Genomic DNA, 23,140 nt, shown 5'->3' on the forward strand with positions numbered 1-23,140 from the left:
CTAAGACTCCACTGATAAAATCTGTAGAGCTCCTCTAAATACCTTGGCCCAAAGCACTTCCTTTAGTCCTTCTAAATCTCAGAGTCACTCTCTTTGAAACTCAGACTCTCACACTTTGAGATAGTCACAAGATGTCCAATGTACATGGCCCCTGACTTCTCTGACCCACAGTTAATAAAAGAAGATATACTTAAACACTGTAAAGGTCTAATTGCTTCTGTTAAGAATAACCATGCTTTAGCAGGGCAATCTTTTCACAGTGCACTCCTGGGGGAGGACTTTAAGCATAATACCTTGCAATTTGGAGATCTTGTCTATTGAAAAAGACCCCTCCAGACAGACTCCTTTCAACCTCACTAGAAATGTCCTTATCAGGTATTGCTAACTTATCCTTGTACTGTCAAATTCCAAGGAATAGACTCTTGGATTCATGTGGCCCATCTAAAGAAAGCACCAAACTCTGACTCGACCTACACACCATCTGGTGACCTGAAAATAAACATTTCCCAGCACTGAAAAAGAAAACATCTGAGGAGACAGCTTTTCCAAGATGTCCAGACCAGACCTTTTCTTCGCTGTTTTCTTCTAATATATCTTTTATGGAAAGAAAATGCCCTGGTCCACATTTCCCAAGTCCTTGAGAAAGGGGAAACTTTCCCCCCGATTATGAGCTTTCAGAAAGCATCATCATGACCTTGTGACAATTTAATTTTTTACTTGCTTTTTCTGAAGGGTTACAAGGCTCAGAATTCACAAAACTCTTTCATATGCACTATTATCTGGCTGGATTTTTATTCAATTTCATGATCTCTGAATTTGCAAACTTATAGGGTATATTATTGGATAACATTGGTCTCCAAAAGCATTTTTTAGATATTAGTTTAATATATCCTTGAAGTTTTGCCATTCTTGTAAAGAGTCCATTAGCTATTGCCTCATGTTTATACCTGCACTCTATCTTTCCAAATGCACTTGGTTAATTCTTTCAGTGTGCTCTTGCAGTATTTACTATTTTGTTTTAAGTGCCTGCTTTAAACTGGGACTTCCAGAAGGCATACATGACTGTATGTTTGCCTCCATAAGGAGAATTTTTCTCCCTTAAGTTGGAATAAATGTCAATAAATATTTTCAGTTGGCTACTTTCAGATCTATGGTCCCAGTTTAGAACCACCAGACAATTTGGACTTGCTATTTCTTTTGTTCTGTATTGTATTTCTTTTGTTCTTAAGTTTTGTATTTGGTGCCCGTAAAACCTTTGTAAAAATGATGTACCTAATAAGGAGATGATCTTCAATGTTTACAATCTTGATAAATATGGACTATAGAAGAAATATGTCTGAGAATTTTCCCTCTTTACCTACCTAGTCACCCAAATGTGGCCATAAGTGGTTTCCAACTGCTTATGTATTTGCCCTTTGATGTAGAACATGACAACCAGGAAAGGTCCTTCCTGGCACTGAAGGACAAAATCACTAGTGTGGTAGAAAAACTGACTTTTGATCAGTGATGCTTCTAGAGAAAGGTCTTGATCAAAGCAGGAAATGTGAAAATTAAAGAGAATCCTCACTAAAGTAGTGTCAGAGGGCTAAAAGTTACCATATCAGTTACATGAAGAACTGTCCATTATACACCCCAACACAAGTGTCAACAGGAAAGAATTATTAATTATAGGCCTCAACAAGAAAATATATACATTGAATCTTCTAGAAGAAATTGACTAACCCTGCAACTCAGCCAATGGCAAACTATCATCACTCTGAATTCTTGCTTTTTAACAATGGACTTTCATTTAAAGCACCCTCTCCCAACTTCCTCCTTCCCCATAAAGTAACATTTATTCACTGGACTTGCTTATGGTTTTACCATAGCTTGCATATTCCAAATTGGAATTCTCTGCTCTTCCTAGGAAGTTTCAGTGACTAGATATGTAGCACATCAAAAAATATATAATTTGAAGTGTTTGGAGGACAATTATTTGTATCATTTCTAATGAGGAGAATAATTCAATACATTTATAATTAAACTGAACTTACTTTGTTAGAGTTTCATCTAAATTAATGTAAATATTGTTATTTAAGTCTATTTTTATTGATTTTTTTATATTTAGGTCAGAACAAAGAATAATTTATGTATCAGAGATAACTCATTACCAAAAATTTTACACTTCTGCTATACTGCTTATCACAATTTGTTGCAATTTTTAATTTAGCATCTCCCATTGCTCCAAACCTTAAGCATTTTAAGAACAGAAGCAAAATTCTATTCTATCCTGCATTTTCTTGACCTAGGATAGTACCTTCATACATACAAAGGGATTCCATAAGAGGAGTGAAGTAAGAAATAGCTTGCACAGGAGTGTAGATAGAATCAAGTAATAGCTGGCTCAGTGGCTTGCTCTATTATTTTAGTTAAGTCATTTAACCTCTGTAAGACTTAAATTTTTCATTTATAAAATGAGTAACCATTTTTTTTTCAAGGGATCTGAGACCCATAGGTAGAAAGTACGGAGAGGAAAATGTAATCTCATTGTAAGAAAATACTTTCAAATAATTAAAATTTCCTAAAATCTCTTGTCTGTTTCCAGAAACAGAGTACCTAATCATCTGACTTGGTCAAACATAAGCTTAATGAGCATTTGGCAGGAGCATTGAGAATTGAAGCACTGGAAGAATGGTTAAGGTAAAAGTCCTTTCTAACATGCTGTTTGGTGATGGCCAATGATTCTTCCATGGAATTATTTAAGTACTGCAGGGCTATGTGTACAGCTCAAACACAAACACTTAGTTGGCCCTACTACCAACATTGCCTCCAAAAGGACAGTCATTTCTTTGTATACGGTTTTACTCAAATTCTAGGTGGCAACAGTAACGTTTCTATTTCCTGGGTTTGTTGTAACGGTAATACATTTCAACAGATGTTTAATAAGAATATTTACAAAAGAAAACAAGATGGTATTATTAAATGTGTTTCAGTGGTGTTCTCTACTGTTCCCTATGTGGCATAAGTTTCATTAAATCAACTATATAGATTATCTCTTGCATGTGAGAGATTAATAGTTTGGAAGCCAACAAGTCATCGTCTTTTGAGACTGATGCATTTCTGAATATGATTGGCTGCAATTGAAGCTAGCTCAGAAAAATAAGGATATATACATTTTAAAAATTGTTTATTTACAAGTTTTTCATTGATTCCAGAGCATAGACTCTCAGCATTACAAAGCACTGGAGTCAATATGTGTAGATTTCTCTCTCCACACTCACCACTTCATCTACAAACAAGTAATAGTTTCCATCTCTAGGCATATTGAACTAATAAGGCTCATTTAATTTGCTGCAGACAGCTATTATCATAATAATGCTGCATGACAAAGCTACTTCAACTTAGGAGCTTGAAGCTACTAGTATTCATGATGTTTTCTAGTTCATCAGTTTGTGTGGTGGCTAGAAGAGATGTGCGTCAGATTGTGAGTGAGCTGGGCTTTGCTCTAGTCTTTGATTTGAGTCTAGGTCTGTTCCATGTGTTTCCCTCATTTTCCTGTAACCAAGGGTTACCTGCCTCATGCCTTCTCTTCATGCATAGCAGAAGCACCCTTAGTGCCTCCTAAGACCTCAACCAAGAACTAGCAGGTTGATTCATCTGCTGACAATGCATTGACCTGGGCAGTGTAATATGGCCAACCCTACACCAATGGAGAGGAAAAACATCTAGTTATCCATGATTACATTAATACCAAATGTGACCAGGTAAGTGTTCATACATTCTTGTAGACTGACTATTAAAAATACAAAGGGTGGGGTGCCTGGGTGGCTCAGTCGGTTGAGCGTCCGACTTCGGCTTAATCATGATCTCACGGTCTGAGTTCAAGCCCAGTGTCGGGCTCTGTGCTGACAGCTCAGAGCCTGGAGCCTGTTTCAGATTCTGAGTCTCCCTCTCTCTCTGCCCCTCCCCCGCTCATGCTCCGTCTCTCTCTCTCTCTCTCTGTCAAAAATAAACAAACATTAAAAAAAATTTTTAAAAAATACAAAGGGTTTCACTTTCTACCAAAGCATAATTCTAGTTGACTATTTTCAGTGAGGTAGGTTGGCTATTTCCCAAGAAGCTTGTTGTTGTTGTTGTTGTCAGAGGAGGTTTTCAGTTGTTACAAATACTTTATTATATTAAATGAACTATTGGGACCTCATCAAGATAAAGGCTTTTGCACTGCAAAGGAAACAATCAACAAAACTAAATGGCAACCAACGGAATGGGAAAAGATATTTGCAAATGACATATCTGAAAAAGTGTTAGTATCCGAAATCTATAAAGAACTCACCAAACTCAAAACCCAAAAAACAAATAATCCAGTGAAGAAATGGGAAGAAGACATGAATAGACACTTCTCCAAAGAATACATCCAGATGGCCAATAAACATGTGAAAAGATGCTCAACATAATTTATCATCAGGGAAATACAAATCAAAACCACACTGAGATACCACCTCACACCAGTCAGAGTGGTTAAAATTAACAACTCAGGAAACAATGGATGCTGACAAGGATGTGGAGAAATGAGAACCCTCTTGCACTGTTGGTGGGAATGCAAACTGGTGCAGCCACTCTGGAAAACAGTATGGAGGTTCCTCAAAAAACTAAAAATAGAACTACCCTATGACCCAGCAATAGCACTACTAGGAATTTATCCAAAGGATACAGGAGTGCTGATTCGTAGGGGCAATGTTTATGGCAGCACTTTCAACAATAGCCAAATTATGGAAAGAGCCCAAGCGTTCATCAACTGATGGGTGGATAAAGAAGATGTGGTTTATATATACAATGGAATATTAGTTGGCACTAAGAATGAAATCCTGTCATTTGCAGCAATGTGGATGGAACTGGAGGGTATTATGCTAAGTGAAATAAGTCAGTCAGATAAAGACAGATATCCTATTTTTGCACTCATATGTGGAAATTGAGAAACTTAACAGAAGACCATGGGGAAAAGGAAGGGGAAAACTAGTTATAAACAGAGAGGGAGGGAGGTAAACATAAGAGACACTTAAATACAGAAAACAAACTGAAGGTTGATGGGGGGGGGGGTGGTGGAGGAGAGGGGAAAATGGGTGATGGGCATTGAGGAGGGCACTTGTTGCAATGACAACTGGATGTTGTATGTAAGTGATGAATCACGGGAATCTACCCCCCAAACCAAGAGCACACTGTATATACTGTATGCTAGTGATCTTGATAACATGATGTTAAAAAATACTTTATTACATTGAATGACATTTAACCTACTCAATCTTCTTGTAATTAGGCTTAAAGTTCCCCTGAAAAGAAGTATATTTTCCCTTGGATAATGCAGCTCTTTCAAGTAACTGAAATAATTTCCCCAATCTAAATAGCCCCAATGGCTTCAGCCCTCCTCTTCTGCCATAAGCCCATTGTCCTAATATCCCTCAGAACAAATGAGTTTGCTAATATATGGACTTCGAATAGTCTTAATAAATCTCATAAATATAGAGACAGACCACGTATTGCCAGGGGCATATACCAATGTACCAGTTAATGTAGTGTTTTTAAATAGTTATATCAAAGAGATGAAATAGAACATTTAAACATATAAATCCTTTAAGTACAAAAGGAAAATAACATAATGAGGATCTGTGAACCTATGATCCAGGCTCTCAACTATTAATATTTTCTTATATTTAATCAGAACTCTGTGAAACATGGCTCTTTACATAAAAGAGTTGAAGTCCACTTTGTCGCTCTCCCCTTCCCACTGGAGAGGTAGTCACTAGCTTAAACATATCCCAAAAGTTTATCACATTCTAAGTCACAAAGCAAAATTAGATATCTATCAAATAATCTCAGACTACATTTTGTGCAATTGTATTAGACATCAATAAAATGTGTAAAAACTTATGTGAAAAGAATGCCTACTCACACATCGACTGCAACATGCTGTTTCAGCTAAATGAGTTCTCAAATCTACAACTGCACTACTTTTTGACATAGCACGTACTCACGGAGGTGCATTAAAGTTTCCCATTATACATGCTTTTGGATTTATGTGTTTTGGATTCACATTTGTCTTGAATATAGACCAGAAATTATCTTTGATTATTCTTCCGTTACAAAAGGACACTTTCACACCTTATTAATGCTTTTTTGCAATAAAATCTGTTCTGTCTGTTATTAATACAGGTATGCCCACTTTAAGGTTGGTTATATTTTGCTTATTTTTTTCTAATCATTGTTTGATTTGCCACCTTTCTGTTTTCTTATGTATCTTTTAAACCAAAGAAGTTTTTGTCCTTGTTCTTATCTACACATCTGTAAATTGATGCATTAGATTGTGATGCATCTTGCTTATGTCACCCATTCTGCCTGTCTCTAGCCTTGGTTCCATGAGTATATTTGCTGAGCAGATCTTCCTTTTTTACCTCAGTACATTTTTCTAATAAAAATTATCATCATATTAGGGCCTAAGACAAGTTTTACATACATCTGAGGAATAAACTAATTTTATCATCTTAGATGGCAATATTACATCTACATTTATATTTTTATATTTAAAACATTATGGGAATGTTGAAATATTCTTTTGGCCAAGAGTCACATTTCCCTTCCAATTCTTTTCTTATTTAATCCCCCATCGCTATTGTGAATTTGTTCTTGTCCCGTTTGAATTGTTAAACTCTTCTTTGTGATAAATGGATTTGAGATTAAAGCCTAAACTGGACTCAAAGATTAGAGAAAGCTATGAAAATTACCTACCTGACCAGCAGTGTCCAAAATGTCCAAATAAGCTGGCTCATTGTCAATTCTAACCTGGGTCTTATAAGCATCTTCTGAAAAACACAAGACAGAATTTATACTCAAATATATTAATCTGAAAGGCATGATTTTTAGATTTCATAACCAAGAATTTCTAAATAGGTTAACTAAATAAAAGAATCAGAGATTCTAGTTGAGTACACAAAGTGAGAAGGATAACCCAGGAAAATATAGGAAAGAATTTCCGCTTTATTTCTCCTTCATTAGAACAATATTATGATTTGAGGTACCTTGGTCATATTACCTACAGAACAAATTGTGAAACACATTTATCAGTCTGTTCTTCATCATGCACTGCATATTCGCATCGCAACATCCTATTCAATGTAAGACTGAAAGCTTTTCCTCTAAGATCAGAAACAAGGCAAGTATGTCTACTTTAATCACTTCTAATTAACATAGTTCTAAAGTCCTAGCCAGAGCAATGAGGTAAGAAAAATAAATAAAAATCATCCAAATTGGAAGAGAAGCAGTAGAATATTCTATTTACAGATAGCATGATTTTATAAATAGAAAGCTCTAAAGATTCCATGGGGCTAGGGGAAGGGAGGACTTTTGGAACTTCTAATAAATTCAGCAGTTACAGGATACAAAAACACGAAAATACAGTTGTGTTTCTATACACTGATGATAAACAATCTAAAAAGAAAACAAAATGTTTCCATTTATAATAGCACAAAAAGGAATAAAATACTTAGGAATAAACTTAACCAAGAAGGTAAAGAATTGTACACCAAAAATTGTAAGAAGTTTTAATATGTTTGTGTACTTGTTAACTTATACATGCCTATATACTCTGGATTCTAAACACTTATAAATGATTTGTAAATATTTTTTTCCTATTCTGTAGGTTTTTAAAATTTATTAACAATGGCATTTGATGCAAAGTTTCTAATCTTTATGAAGTATAATTTTCTTTATTGTTCATGTTTTTGGTGTTCTAAGTATCTATTCTAAAATTCAAGGTAATGAATATTTAACTCTATGTTTTCTTCTAAGTGTTCTATAATTTTAGCTTTTTGCCTATACGTTATTGATCCATTTTCAGTTTGTTGTTGTTTTGTTCAATATGTTTGGTAAGGGTATTCATTCTTCTGCATACAATTCTGATTTTTTTGTTGTTGTTGTTTCTGTAAGTTTGGTACTAAGTTCCCTATTTCAATTTCTTATTTGAGTAAACTCTTAGTTAATATAGCTAAAAGTTTGTCAATTTTGTTCATCTTTTTAAAGAAGTAACAGTATAATTTATTTTCTCCTTTTTTTTTCCCCCCGTATTCTCTATTTACCTCTCTTCTAATCTTTAGTATTTCCTTCCTTCTATTTGCTTTGGGTTTAATGACTTCCCCACCACCCAATTTCTTTCTTTTTTAAATGTTTCTTTCTTTATTTGAGAGAGAGAGATAGAGAAACCCAAGCAGGCTCTGTGCTGCCAGCATAGCTGACGCAGGACTCAAACTCACAAACTGTGAGATCATGACCTGAGGCAAAGTCAGATGCTTAAATGACTGAGCCACCCAGGTGCCCCATCCACCATTTATATTTTAAGTAAAGAACAAACAGAATCACTAATAACAGCATTTAGGACAGCATTGAATTTTGGCACAATTTCAACAATTATTCATACTGTTGACTTTGAACCACATATGATTTTCGGAACCTTCTGGTTTAGAAAATAGTAATGGTCAACCAAGGAGGCACTTTTTAAACACACAGTACTGAGAACCTCCCCAAAACTAAGTTTTTGCTAGGTGCTGGAGATGCGAAGATGTACAAACACATGCACACACACGATCCTGGTCTCTACTCTCAAGAACTTAAACAATCACAGTGGAAGACATACATATATGCAATGGGATGTTAAGATCCAAAGACTTAGAGGCACATAAGCCTACCTCTTCAAGGAAAAGTCATACCTTATGACTGTGCTCCAGAAAGAAAATTGTGGGAAGTATAATCTGCAGGCTGATCAATCAGGTGTGGTTTCAGCAACTACTGACCATTCTGTGACACCATTCAATATATGAGCAACCACACAGTCTTTCTATTTTCTACTCCACTGCTCTTTGTATTTTCACTGATCTGCCTTTTACACATGAGAAATCGTGTGGATATTTTTTTTAATGCATAGGGTTGTTTTTCAATTTCATAGGGAAATAAGAATAGCTACTCTGAAAGGATGTTGTGACCTAAGAATCATATGTGAGTCTTTCAGATTTCATGTTTGTTTATTTAAACTCAAAGGCCCCAAAAAGAGCCTGCTGAGGCCAGGAGCATGCTGAGTAATCCAGACAAGAACTGCTCTGTGTGATTATCTGAGCCCTAGATAAACCAAGCACATGAAACATATATCAAATAAAAGCTTCTCTTGGGATCACAAAACCCCTTCAAAGAGACTTGATGTGAATTGGCTGGAAATTAAGTCAGGCCTTCTATCCAAGATTTCTTTCTCTCTTTTAAGAAGTGTCTATCACAGTACACATTCCAGTGTTGTGAATCTAGGTCACCTCCCTGGCCTCCATAGAAACTAATCCCTTTCATTTCCTTCCAATAAACAATCTTCCCTCCTGTTTCCATCCATCCACTCCCTTTGAGACCTCCCATGTAGAAATGCAGTGACAGAAATTCTCTCTTGAATGCATATAAACACCTCCCTGAATTTCAATCATCTGCCTATAGATGCAGCCCTGAAGTGAGTTCATTTATCTTCTAAAGCAAGAGGCCAAATGTATATATGCAAAGCTTTATCAGGCAGAAATAATAGTAACTGCCTGCTGTATTATTTGTACTGAAAAGCACAGTGGAGCCACATTCTTAGAGGTATCTCTAAAATTCCACCTTAAATTCTAAAATTCTACCTTAAAATACCACTTTAAAATTCATTTGAAAACACTGATGATTGATTGGACACCATTGCTTCTCTTAGGATGGGTCTTCTTCACTTTCCTTCTCTAAAATTTTACAGGCAGAAGCCACCAAAAGCCTGTATAAAGCCTCACATCCATCACTAAATACTGCTGTTATTATTGGCCAACCATTTAATCTTACTTGTAATATGGAGTTAATAGTACATACTAGTCAATGCACAGGTGTTCTAGAAGGATCAACTAAAGTGGAATATAACAATGGTGCCTTAAAAAGGAAAGAGAGAGGGAGGGAGAGAAAGAGAGAAAGAGAGAGCATGAGAGAGAGAAAAAATAGAAAAGAAAGAGGAAGTAAGGAAGAAAAAAAGACCACAATTTAAACCCAAGCCATGTTATATAGTAACTATATTGCTTTAAGTTTAAATTATATTAAAACTAAATCACTTCTACTTCTGCCATTTCTATTTACCCATGTGGTCATTTTCCCCACTCCACTTCCCCACCCCCCGCCAACCCAACTAATAAATCAGACAATTTGGTAGTATATGTTTAAAAATAATCTTCCAAAATATAAAGTCTATAATTAAAAAACATTAAGATGTTCTGAATAATCTATACAAAAATTTATTTAATTCTTTTGCAGAATATATTCAAATACCTTTAAGATGTTAGTTGTAAATGCAAAATTTGGATATATTAAAACCACAATATGTAACTGAGAAAATATTAGGTTATTGTTGAATTTTCACTAGAGGACTTTATTTGAGAGAGAGAGACAGAGACAGCGTGAGCAGGGGTGAGGGGGAGAGAGAGGCAGAGAAAGAGAGGCAGAGTGAGAGAAAGGGAGGGAATCTTAAGCAGGCTCTATGCTCAGCACAGGACCTGATAGGGGGCTTGATTCCAGGACCCTGGGATCATGACTTGAGATGAAATCAAGAGTTGGATGTTCAACCAACTGAGTCACCCAGGTGCCCCTCACTAGAAGACTTTTTTGAAAATCTTGAGATACTTGAAAAATTCTTACATGGTTTGCCTGAAAACCTGAAATGTGTAATAACTGGCCTTACACTGAAGATATGTTTCTCTAACTCTGAGGTAGTATACATCTCTAAGATATTAATCATTAACCCAATTAAAAAAATACAACATGAAGGTTCAGGTTCAGATAATTTATAAGAACTTTCTCAATTACTTAAGCAAATCATCTTAATTGTGTGTTTATATGTGTATAAAGCAGAAGCATCTTAGAACACAGTGTACTAGAAATTTTCTCTTGAGCAGAAAGAGAAACTAAACCAGTACTGATACAAATCTAATATATCAATATATTTATCAATAATGACATCGATATGTGCTTGAGTGTGTAATCTGTGCTACATATTCTGATAGGCACAGAATCTACCATGTTGAAAAAGACAGCTGATTTCTATCCACATAGTTTATAATCTTGGGAGAATACATGAAAATAAACAGGTAATTCAACTGTATTATAATGAGTGTTAAATTAGAAACATTTGAAATGTACTTATTTAGGAAGACAGCAGAAGACACCCAGAGGAGCTCAAGTTGAGCTGAAGTCAATCCTCAAAAGTAACAGATAGAAAACAGAGTTTGGAAGGGGGAGGACTGGTGAGAGGCCAAGAAAGAAAGGGAATTGCATTGATTCTAGCACAGCCCATCCTCTTGAATATAAATATTCAGTGAAATCTAATAAGGGTATATAAGCTTGCTGGATTTGAAAATGGTTTTGAAAACTGGCTGAACTTAGCTTCAGAGAAGACTAAAAGTTTATGAGAACATACTTCCCCACCATGGAAATAAGAGCTGAAGAAAGGGGTGTCATTAAAAAGTAAATCCTGGAAATACACGGGAATTATAGGGCAGAGTTTAGACTTTTTATCATGCTTTAAAATTGAGGAGTAAGCCAAGTTTATTTAGGTCTGGGAAGAGTAAGGGGTGATGATATCTGAGTTACACAGCAATTGAAATCTTTCCTATAGACAGATTTTAGTGTGGTAGTTCATACCAATCAACATTTCCCTGCTGCTCCCAGGAAAATGCCCAATGTCACTGCTCTGGGAAGTTCAATGCCAAGAGGACAACCATATACATTCTATAGGGTCCTCAGGTAGATTTTCCACAGCAAACCTATCGAGGTGGTACAAGCTGTAGTGCTTCCTTTGGAATAACAGACACTACCTGGAGATTTGCACCTGCAGATGGCCATTACTGAGAGAGGCCATTCTAAACAATGGCTTCTCATAGCAAGGATAAGCCAACAGATAGGTCTTTAAAAGAGTTAATAGTCATCATTAGTGAGTAGACCTGCAGCAGCTTGGCAAGAGCAGCAAAATCAATGTTCTTTCCCAAAACTGTCATGAACAGAAACTATTTCAGGACATCCACATCCTTTCAATGTTAGAGCCTTCTAACACTTTCTTTTCAGCCAGATAGAGGGGTTCTTGAGAAACCTGATTCCTTGGCTCTCTTCTGCTAAACAGAAATGAGAGGTAACGGGGTTGAGCTACAGGCACTGACACTGAGTGCTTCAAGTCCTTTGTCTCTGCCTCATTTCTTGTTTTGGGGGTGAGGAAAAGAAAAGAGTAGATGTTCTCCTCTCCTTAGTTCCTTCAGAAAGAAATGATGACATCTTGTTCTACCTTTCTTTCCCCCATTTACCATAATCATGATGAATGACTGCATAATCCTATGGCCATGATCTGTAAAATGGTTGTGTCCCAGAGTATTTTAAGATAGAATGTGTTTTAATACAGATTATCTCTTCACAGAAAAAACTAACTTTTATGGTTAGATCAGTTGTGGGAGTCCCATAGTTCTGCCAGTTCTTCACCTTCCCTCAATGGACACCTCCAGAAGGGTTCCAAGGAGCTTTTGGAGCTCAGATACAATATGAGCCACATCTAGTGGCAGAGTTTTGTTTTAAACCAAGACTGTGGTTTCTGGGAAGATGAAATAGATGTACTTTTCCCTATGCCTCCTGCTACATAAAATAAAACCATGAAAACTGTACATAGAACAAGCTTAAGATGACTCTGAAAGTTGGGGAGGAAAAGGCAGCCTGGCTAGGAACTCTGAGATCCAAGGAATAGCCGTGTAGTGAGTTCTCTAGGTTTTCTTTTTGCCTCACAAATTTGAAACTGAAGAAGATGGCAGCCTGGAAACACTAATGGGTACAGACAAAACAAAAAAGCCCAGGAGAAACCAAGTGCAGCCTAGCAAGACGGAAAACATTTAGACTATAATGGATCTAACAGTGAACCAATTTAGAACACTTCAAAAAATTAAATACTGAGGTTTAAACAAAACATATGCAGGCTTTATATGCTAAAAGCCCTTAACACTGATGAATGAAACTTAAAAATCTAAAGGCAAAAGCATATCATTTTCATGGCTTAGAGGACTCAACATTGTAAAGATGTTGATTCTCCACAAATTGGTGTAAAGACAACACAATGCCTATCAAAATTTTGGAACACTCATATGTATGTGTGGATATGGGCACCATATTTAAAAGTTTTTTATGAGAAGAACAAAAAAAAAAACTAGAAAAACTAAAACATTTTTAGAAAGCAAAGTAGGAAAAATCAGGTTTCCTGAATTCATGGCTTACTGTATAGCTATAGTAATCAAGACTACATAGTATTGACACATAGCTCAATAAAACGGAACAGAGAACTCAGAAATAAACATTCAAAAGTGTAACTACATTTTGACAAAAGTGCAAAAGTAATTTAGTGAAGAAAAGAGAGCCTTTTCAACAAATGGCATAGGAAAAATTTTACATTGGTAAAAACAAGCAAACCTCTAACTCAGGATCACATTTTATAGAAAAATCAATCTAAAATGGATCAGAAGCTTGAACATAAAACTATCAAACTTTTAGAAGACACATAGGAAAAATCTTCAAGATCCAAGGCCAGGAAAAATCTTAGACCTGACACACAAAGTCCATAAAAGGAAAAGTTTATAAATTAGACTTCAAAATTTTAAAACAGCTTTTGCTCTATAAAAGACCCCATTAAGAAGATAAAAAGAGAAGCTAGAATAGGAGAAAATATTTGCAAACCTGATATCTGACCAAGGACTACTATTTAGCATATACAAAGAACTCTCAAATCTTAAGAACAATCCATTTAGAAAGTGGAAAAAAAAGACATGACTAGACATTCCATGAAATATGATACACAGATGGCAAATAAGCACATAAAACATGTTCAACATCATTAGCTTTAGCTGGCATCATGGGCATGCCACCTGTTCAGTCACACAGTACTCTACGCTTACAAGAATCCATGCTTTGTTTGATGCTCTACTATCACTGTTTGTAATTCTCAAATTTTAGAATAAGAAGTCTGCATTTCTTCCACTGGATCCAGAAAATTAAATAGTTGGTCCTGATACAATAATGTGGGGAAAATGACCAATAGCTCTAATATTGAAATAAGAATCCAAACCAAAGTGGGTAAATTAGAGAAAGTTTTTAAAAATTTGGAATTCAAATTAGAGGTACTAGGACACAGTGACACTGATGGTGGAAAAGAAAAATGAATACCAAGTGAATGACTCCCAAATGTGAATATAATTGGAAGATAAGACTCCACAGACCAGTGTCTTAGATGTTTCAGGATAGAATCCAATTCATTCTGGAGATACTACCAGAAGATAATGGAAATAGAAGTCCCTTTCATTTTGTTGAAAAAAGAAAAAAATTACTAGCCTTAGGTAAGTGCAAATTAAAATCACAATGAACTATTACTACATACCTATCAGAATGGCTTTGAAAAAAGTGACAACTGGGGTGCCTGGGTGGCTCAGTCGGTTAAGTGTCCTACTTTGGATCAGGTCATGATCTCATGGTTCCTGGGTTCAAGCCCTGCATCAGGCTCTGTGCTGACAGCTCAGAGCCTGAAGCCTACTTCAGATTCTGTGTCTCCCTCTCTCTCTCTGCCCCTCCCCACTCATGCTCTACCTTTGTCTCTCAAAATTGAAGAAATGTTAAAAAAATTTTTTTTTAATGACAACCCTTAATGCTGGTAAGAATGTGGAAACATGAATGTGGAAACTCATAAAATAAAATTTTACAGTGTATATTTTTAAAAATCTATTACACATGTATTTATTTTCCACATGTAATATGTAAAGCAGCAATTGTAGTCTTGGATTTATTACAGAGAAATGAAGACTTATGTTCACATAAAGACACACTATTTTTTTCCCGTTTGTAGTAGCTTTATTCATAATAGCCAAAAATGTGAAACATGTTAAATACCCTTCAATAGTTACACAATCTGTGGTACATCCATATCATAGATTATTCAACAATAAAAAAAAGGAATGTAAGGTTGATACATGCAATAGCCTAGATGAATCTCCACCAGAATTATGCTAATTGAAACAAGCTAATCCACAAAGTTTCCATATTCTAGGATTCCATTTTTATAATACTCTTGAAGTGACTCAATTATAGATATGGATGACAGATTAATGGTTGCCAGGCATTATGGAGGGAGTGGGTGTTGTTTTCAAAGTCTACATAAAGGATCATTGTAGTCATGAAAATGTTCTGTATCTTGAATATATCTGTATCTTGATTGTGATGTTGTACTACGGTTTGAGAAGTGCTACCATTGAGGGGAACTGGGGAAGGGGACAGGATCTATATCTTACAGTGCCATTTGAATTTATAATTATTTCAAATGAAAAAAATAGACCTATCGATATCTTCTAATGTATAAGGAATTCCAAAACCTCAAAAACTTTTTAGCAAACTAGGCATCAAAGCAGATTGCTTTATCTTTAGTAATAAGTGGCTAAACAAAAAGCAAACTTTATGATCACTGGACAAATATTAAAACCATTCACTCTGAGACTGGATACACAATGAGAATAGTGATTATAAATACTTTTATTTACTTTATGCTGGTGGTTCCACCTGTTCAGCTAGACAAAAATATGTAAAAAAAAAAAAAAAAAAAAGAAACTCAAAAAGGGAAAATGTCACCATTCATAGAAAAATGTCTGTTGGGTATATAGAATATTTCAAAGACTCTACAGATAAATTTGTAGATTGAATAAATCAATTTAGTAAGTTTTCTGGCAACAAGGTCAATACAGGAAAAAAAATCATTTTTATACACAATCAGCAAATAGAATAAATGAAATTATTGTATTAACATACTGTCAAAAATATCAAATCTCAAAGAATAAATCTTGCAAAAGTTTTGCAAGACTTCTACTTAGGAAGTTGTAGGACAGGAGAAAAATTAAAGATGACCTAAGTAGAAGCATAGGTCCTAATTATGTATTGGTAGATTAAATATTTTGATGAGGCCTGCTTTCCCCTAATTGATCTATAAATACATACCAAACAGACTTAGGTGGTGGGCAAATGTGACTAGATTCACCAACTGATTTGAAGTAAATATGGAAATTAAAATGGACAAAAATATCTGAGAATCTCAAAAAAGAACATAAGCTGTAGATCACAATTTAGTGTTAATCTACAGCAATTAGAACAAGGTGATTTTGGCACATAGAAAAATAAGCCGACAAAATGAAAATGCACACACAAACGAACACTTTAAGGAAACAAATGGCATTTCAGAGCAGTAGAAAAGTAGAAAATATTGAAAAGAAAGTATTTTCAACAAGTAGCACCATTGAATAGGTATAAATATCGAAGATAATGGAAGCCGATTGCTATCTTACAATATACACAGAAATCAATTCTAGTTGGATTGTAGGTATAAATATGCAAAACAAAACAAAACTTCTAGGAGATAATGTAAGAGAACACCTTCATGGTTTGGAATAATAAGACCTCTCAAAAACTTATATGAACACTAACTATAAAATAAAACATTGACAAATTAGAATACATTTGTTAAAACTGAGTACACTAAAACAGATCAGTTTATCACAGGCTCTATGAAGAGACGGCAAATGTAAGCCCTAGTGTGGAATAAAGTATATGTGTCAAGAAAGACTCATATCCAGAATGTATAATGAATTTCTACAAGTCACTCAGAAAGAGGCAATCTTCTCCAATAAAAGGTGGGCAAGATATTGAGGTTCTTTGTTTTAAGTAATAACATTTATTACTATCATTCATTAAGCACTGAAATTGTGCTTGCTTCATAAATATATAAATATTTTACATTCATTATGTCATTTATATCTTGTAATAGCTATGAAGAACTCTTCTCACGTCCAATTACAGATGAGAAGTTTAAGGTCATTAGAAGTTATGTCATTTGCCTATTATCACACAACTTGTAAAAAGCATGCTATTTTAGAAAATTTTTCACTTATCCACTTATAGATACTAGGTACTAGGGATACAAAGTTCAGTAATATATTGTCCTTGTCATTAAATGAGGGCACAACAGAAGAATAACAAAATCCACTTAAAGTTGGAGGTTGGTAAATAGGCCAAGACTTCATAGGACAGCTGACCTTTGGGCTATCTTAAAGTTATCTCACTCAGAAGGGTAAGGAAAGAAAAGAGTATCCTAGGTGGAGAGATTAGTATCAAAATGTATGAAGTCTCTTCCTCTTTCTTGGGGTGAGGGGGCATTGATATTGACACCAGGTATTGAGGAGATAATAGGGTAAAAAAATAGATGCTTCCCAAATTTGCTTAGGACCATGCTAACCTTCCAATTTAAAATTTTTAAATTCAACTTTAAATTTTAAAATGTTCCAATTTTAGTAAATGTAAAGTAAACACCATTCAGATGGTTGATAAATTTAAAGCTGTACAAACATATTAATAATCAGTAAAAAAGCAACTATATAATGCCAGGGAACCTAATTGGTTCAGTCTGTTAAGTGCCTGATTCTTTTTTTTTTTTTTTTTTTCTTTCATTATAAAAATTTTTTTTTTTTAATATATGAAATTTACTGTCAAATTGGTTTCCATACAACACCCAGTGCTCATCCCAAAAGGTGCCCTCCTCAATACCCATCACCCACCCTGCCCTCCCTCCCACCCCCCATCAACCCTCAGTTTGTTCTCAGTTTTTAACAGTCTCTAATGCTTTAAGTGCCTGATTCTTGATTTCGTCTCAGTTCATGATCTCACAGTTCATGGGAGTAAGCCCCATGCCAGTCTCTGTGCTGACAGCAGAGAGCCTGCTTGGGACTCTCTCTCTACCTCTCTCTCTGCTCCTCCCCCACTCACATGCACACTTTCTCAAAATACATACACTTAAAAATCACTACATGATGCAAATGTCAAAATAGAAGAGCAGGTTTAAAAAACAGACAATACCAAATAGTGAACGGGTGGAGCCAAGGAGAATGATCATCTACTACAGGTGATACATAAACAGAAAATTACTTGGGACTGTCTACCAAAGCTCATCATACCTATAACTTACATCTTAGATAGATTGTTGGTCTCCATTCTTCTCTGTACAGATAGTATATCTGTACACCCTTACCATGACCTTATAGTGGGTGGAGTGTACTTACTCACTGGTTTTAGGCTTGATCATGTGACTTACTTTGGCCAATGGAATGCTAATAGATGTGATGTGAGTCGAGGCATGGAAACACACACATGCAGTGGAGCTCATGCTCCTTTGATTCTCCCATCACCATGAGGTTATGCCCTGAGATACCCACTGGTTTAAGAAGATATATACCAATCTGAAGATAAGACATTCCAACTAACAGCGGTGTATGAGGGACAAATACATTTTATTTTTAATCAGATTTGGGGCAGTTTGTTATAAGCAATTTCATTCATCAGGAATACATGCCCATGTGCAATTACACAAGTGCACAAAAGCCATGAATGAGTATGTTTACAACAGTATTATTCATACTATCTCTAAACTGCAAAAAACCCAGACTTCATCAGTAGTATAATATGCAAATAAATTCTAGTTTACTCATACAGAGGATTCTTTTTGTTTGAAATGTAGATAGCCACAGCATACAACAAGCCTGAATCTAATAATCTGTTTTGAAACAGCTAGACATGTTTCTATTTATATAAAATAGAAAACTAAACATCTACACTAAGATATATTTATTGGAAAATAATTTCTTATCCAGAGTGAATATTATTTGGATATTTACTTTGTAAAATTTCAATACTTTTTATGTTTTCCTGTAAATGTATTATATTTTTAAAAGTGTTTTTAAAAGGGAATGTTTTGAGCTCAAGCGTAAAATGGGATAAAATATCCCATTCCTATTCTCTAATTGTTCATATTGTTTAAGGTAATATAAGTAGAGAGTTAGGGGTCTCTGGGAAAAGATAAGGGGTAGCTTTCTTGACATATAAATCACTTTAGGCCCCAGGCCCTCTTGTGATATATGCCTGACCAGTACCAGTTGTCCAAAGCACATTTCTTGCAGAACTTCCTGGAATATAAAAAAGAATAGAATCCAGTAGATAATGATTTTAAGAGAGCAAAAGAATGGAAGAACAAAAAGCCACCATCAGGCCAGGAGATTAGCCTAATCATATCAGCAACAGTAATAGTGGTCAAATTCCCAGTGCTGGTTCCAAAGTAAAGACTGACCAGGCACACATTCTTAAGTTATCTTTGTAGGTTTTAAACCCCTTTGAACACTCAAATACCAGACTAACTGAAGACAGAATTGAACCCTGCTGGTTCCTCATGACTTTGACCTGGATTCTATCACCTAAGAGGACTTTCGCCCCAAGTCCATGCTGAAATCCCCATCACACAAACCCCCTCATGAATATGTATGCACCTTTAGCTTACAACTGCCCCAGTTTTGTTGTTCATGGCAGACACTGCTTTGGGAAATATACCCTGTGTTCTCTTTTACTTGTTGTATTTAAAATCTTTTATTTTTCTATCCTTTGGCTTTGTTGTCTTTTGGCTTGACACCCACCAAGAAGGGGACCCAATTTTGGGTAACAGCAACACAATATTTGCACAAAATTAAATGATGACTTATTGTTTGGTAATGATTCTTTTTCCTTTAATCTGTATCATTTTTATCTCATGTATTAAAATGATAATTTCTAAGATATTTAATATTCATATGAAATAATTTCTGACAATGCTGGTGAATACAGATTATAGAGATGGAAAACAGAATGACGCTCAAGGACCTTTCTGTCCAAAATATCTTTCTCACTGGCCTGGCATGATGCCCCAAATTCCACCCCTTCGGCTTCATTCTCTCTAGTTAAGATAAGCCATTTTATTTCCAGGAACTCTCTATTAAAATGCAATAAAACTACAGGAGAGGTAAAATATTAAGCTATTATCAAGCACAAACACCTTACTCTGAGATTACTTTTGCACAAAATTAGCTGTCATGAGAGAAAGCAGAAAAGCAGGGCCCGGGGGGCTGATCAGCCCAGATGATAAAGGGGAACTATGGGAAGGGAAACCTGCTAACAGCTGTGGGCAGAAACTGGGAGGGGAGGGTGAACAAAGGACTTGCAGGAGGCCTGTGGGCACCTGAGGACCAGAAATGACCCCAGGTTGGGGGCAGGAGCCTACTGAAGATAAACGGGCATTATCAGAGGAAACTGTTCCTTCTCCCTCCTTCTTAAAACTGATGACATGATGAAGTTGTTTTGTGCCAGAAGCTTGCTAAGCATGGTGTTTTAACAACCGAACCCTAGATATATACTAAATACAAACCTGATCTGGAGGGAGAGGATATTCAAAATTCTAGTCTTGCCTCTTGTGAAGTTGGATAATCTTTACTCTGTCTGCCTCTCTAGGAATGAGAGCTACATAAAGGAAGCTTCTATTACACTTGGAGGATTAAAAGGGATATTTTGAGGACAATGGGCTAGAACAGTACTTCACAAACTCTTCTGTACAGACAAGTCTCCCTGGGATCTAGCTGAAGGGCACATTCTTGATTCAGTAGGTCTGGAGCTGAGATTCTGTATTTCAAGTAAACAACCATGTCCTATCATGCGACTGGTCCCAGACCAAAGCAGTGCTGTCCAACAGAAATATGAGCTACCTTCACAGTCTAAATTTTCTGGTAGCCATAAGGAAACAAATGGAGAAACTGAATTTTTAAAATATTTATGGGGGGGGGGGTTGTGGGCAGAGAAAGAGTGAGTGAGAGAATCTCAAGCAGGCTCTGGGCTGACAGCACGGGGCAGAATCTCAGGTACCTCAAGATCATGACCTGAGACAAAATCAAGAGTTGGATGCTCAACTGACTGAGCCACCCAGGAGTCCCTGGATAAAATGAATTTTAATATGTTTAACTAAATTTATCTAAGATATTTAACTGTGTAATAAATATAGGAAAATGTGAGTGATCAGAGATTCTTTCCTTGTAAGAAGTTTTTGAAAGCCACTATGTATTTTACACAATAAGATACAGTAGAATTCAGTCTGGGCCAGTTGCATGTCAAGTGCAACACAGCCCCATTAACTCATAGCTACTGCACTGATTATGGCAAATCTAGAGAATGGATCAACTGTTACAAAACCAGGTATCTCTGTAAACTCAAAATACAAATATGGAATATTCTGTCAGTCATTGGTGGCCTTTTCATTATAGAAGAACAGGTGTGAATTTAAAATGCAAGGGCCTGTATGTTAACTACAATGTAGTCAAAAATAAAATAAAATACAAGTGAATTATGTTCCTAATTATATTGCAAACTCCTACCCTTTATGTGATATTTTATAATTTCTTCTACTAGAGTTCTCCAGAGGAACGCAGTATGTAATATCTTTAAATAACATTCTATTTACATCTTTAAGTTACAATCTTAATATGTGAGTAATTTTAAAGAATTGGTCCATGCAATTATAGAGACTGAGAAGTCCCAAGATCTGCAGTTGGCAAGCTGGAGACTAATAGTAAGTTGTAGTCCAAAGTAGTTGGAGTTGTAGTTCAAAGGCTGGAGAAAAAGGACAGCTCACAGTGTAAGCTATAGTCCAAGGGTAGGAAAGAATGTTTCTCCAGCTCAGTCCATCAGATAGGCAAAATTCCCTAGGCAGTCTTTGTGTTCTATCCACAGATTTAACTGATTGGATGAAGCCCACCTATGTTGGGAAGGGCAGTCTGCTTTATTCAGTCTATGACTTTAGATACTAATCTCATCCAGAAACACCCTTATAGACACACCCAGAACATTTAACCCAATGTCTGGGCACCTGATGGCCCAGTCACGCTGACACAAAATTAACCATCACATTTCCCTTTGAAGCCTTCCTGTACTTGCCCAATGAGAAACTTTATACTCCCTTCCCATAATACCTTGCAAATAGCTCTTTTAAAGGATGTTAACCATTCTGTTCTTAATAGCTTTCTTAATCTTAGCTATTTGAAAACATTGAACATGGCTTATTCATCTTTGTATACGTGTTTTCTATCACTGAGGCAGGCACATAAGTGATCAATAAACTCAGTTTACCTTTTTGTGTCTAGCACTCTGCTCAATTCTTCACATGTATAGCTTAACTTGTATATCACACTGCATATATAGCAACGTGCCCACTTTAAGTATGGGAAAAAAAAAGAGCAGAGGTATTAGGATTTGTAAAGTTCACAAAGTGGGAGGTGGTTGGAAACTAAACTTGGATGATTAAACACCAGAAGCTGTTTTTATTTTGCTACATTGGTTGTTTGTCAAAGATTAATCAAATGTGTAATGGATTTTACTTTGATGTTTAAGTGCTGTTTCTTAAATTGAGTGAACACACAACTTCTAAAACTGGACCAATCTTAATACTCAAATATGTAGTACTGAATCTTTCATGAAACTACATTTAGTGTAAGTCCAAACACAAAAACAAAAACAAAAACATACACACACAAAAACAAAAAACAACCCAAACCCACAAAAACCAGTATAGCAGACAATTGATAAATTTGTTGTCACCCTGCATCTTTTAGGCCCTACATTCCATGATTGAAATAGAAGCAGCAATGCATTTTCCCAGCTGCCTTTGCAACAAGGCTACAGACATGTGACCTAGGTTCTGCCAACCAGATGTGTCCAATCAAACCCTTGATTCAAATATGAGCCATATGAGGATGCCTAAGCCATGCATATCCGAATTTCTAGGAGCACTATAAAGGCTGCCAACCACTACCCCCAGGCACAGAGGGAAGCAATGGTAGTATCACTACTTAATTGGGGCAAGCACAGTATAATTTAGACCTCATTCAGAACGCATATCCTTGGAATTCACTTCTGTGTCCCCTGGCAGTTATATGAATGATGTATGCCTAAGTTCTTTCCAGTTGGGGGCACCTTCAAATCATTCTAGATAAGGGACAACCCACACCTCTTACAAGAAGCCTTGAGCTTGGCCACCCACCAGTCTGCCTCTTCTGGTGAGATGACCTAGCACTGATCCCACCTCCTTCTTTTAGGATTCTACACCAGGCAAGATTTCGTTTTCTTATCTTGTCCACAGCAGCATTTCTCATTTAGAGTCTGTGTGTCACCTTCAAACATC

General features: G+C 36.0%; 1 protein-coding gene across 2 annotated transcripts in view; it reads right to left on the minus strand.

Annotated features, from left to right (window-relative positions):
- The window catches only part of RIT2 (Ras like without CAAX 2), a 378,415-nt gene that overhangs the window by 237,119 nt on the left and 118,156 nt on the right, over positions 1-23,140 (minus strand). For both annotated transcript variants that reach the window (XM_007081804.3, XM_015537413.2), the window contains exon 3: positions 6,760-6,833. In XM_007081804.3, the coding sequence (XP_007081866.1) occupies positions 6,760-6,833 (74 nt within the window). The remainder of the gene's footprint in view (positions 1-6,759; positions 6,834-23,140) is intronic.

Source organism: Panthera tigris, chromosome D3, assembly GCF_018350195.1.
Source record: "Panthera tigris isolate Pti1 chromosome D3, P.tigris_Pti1_mat1.1, whole genome shotgun sequence".
Taxonomy (NCBI): Eukaryota; Metazoa; Chordata; class Mammalia; order Carnivora; family Felidae; genus Panthera; species Panthera tigris.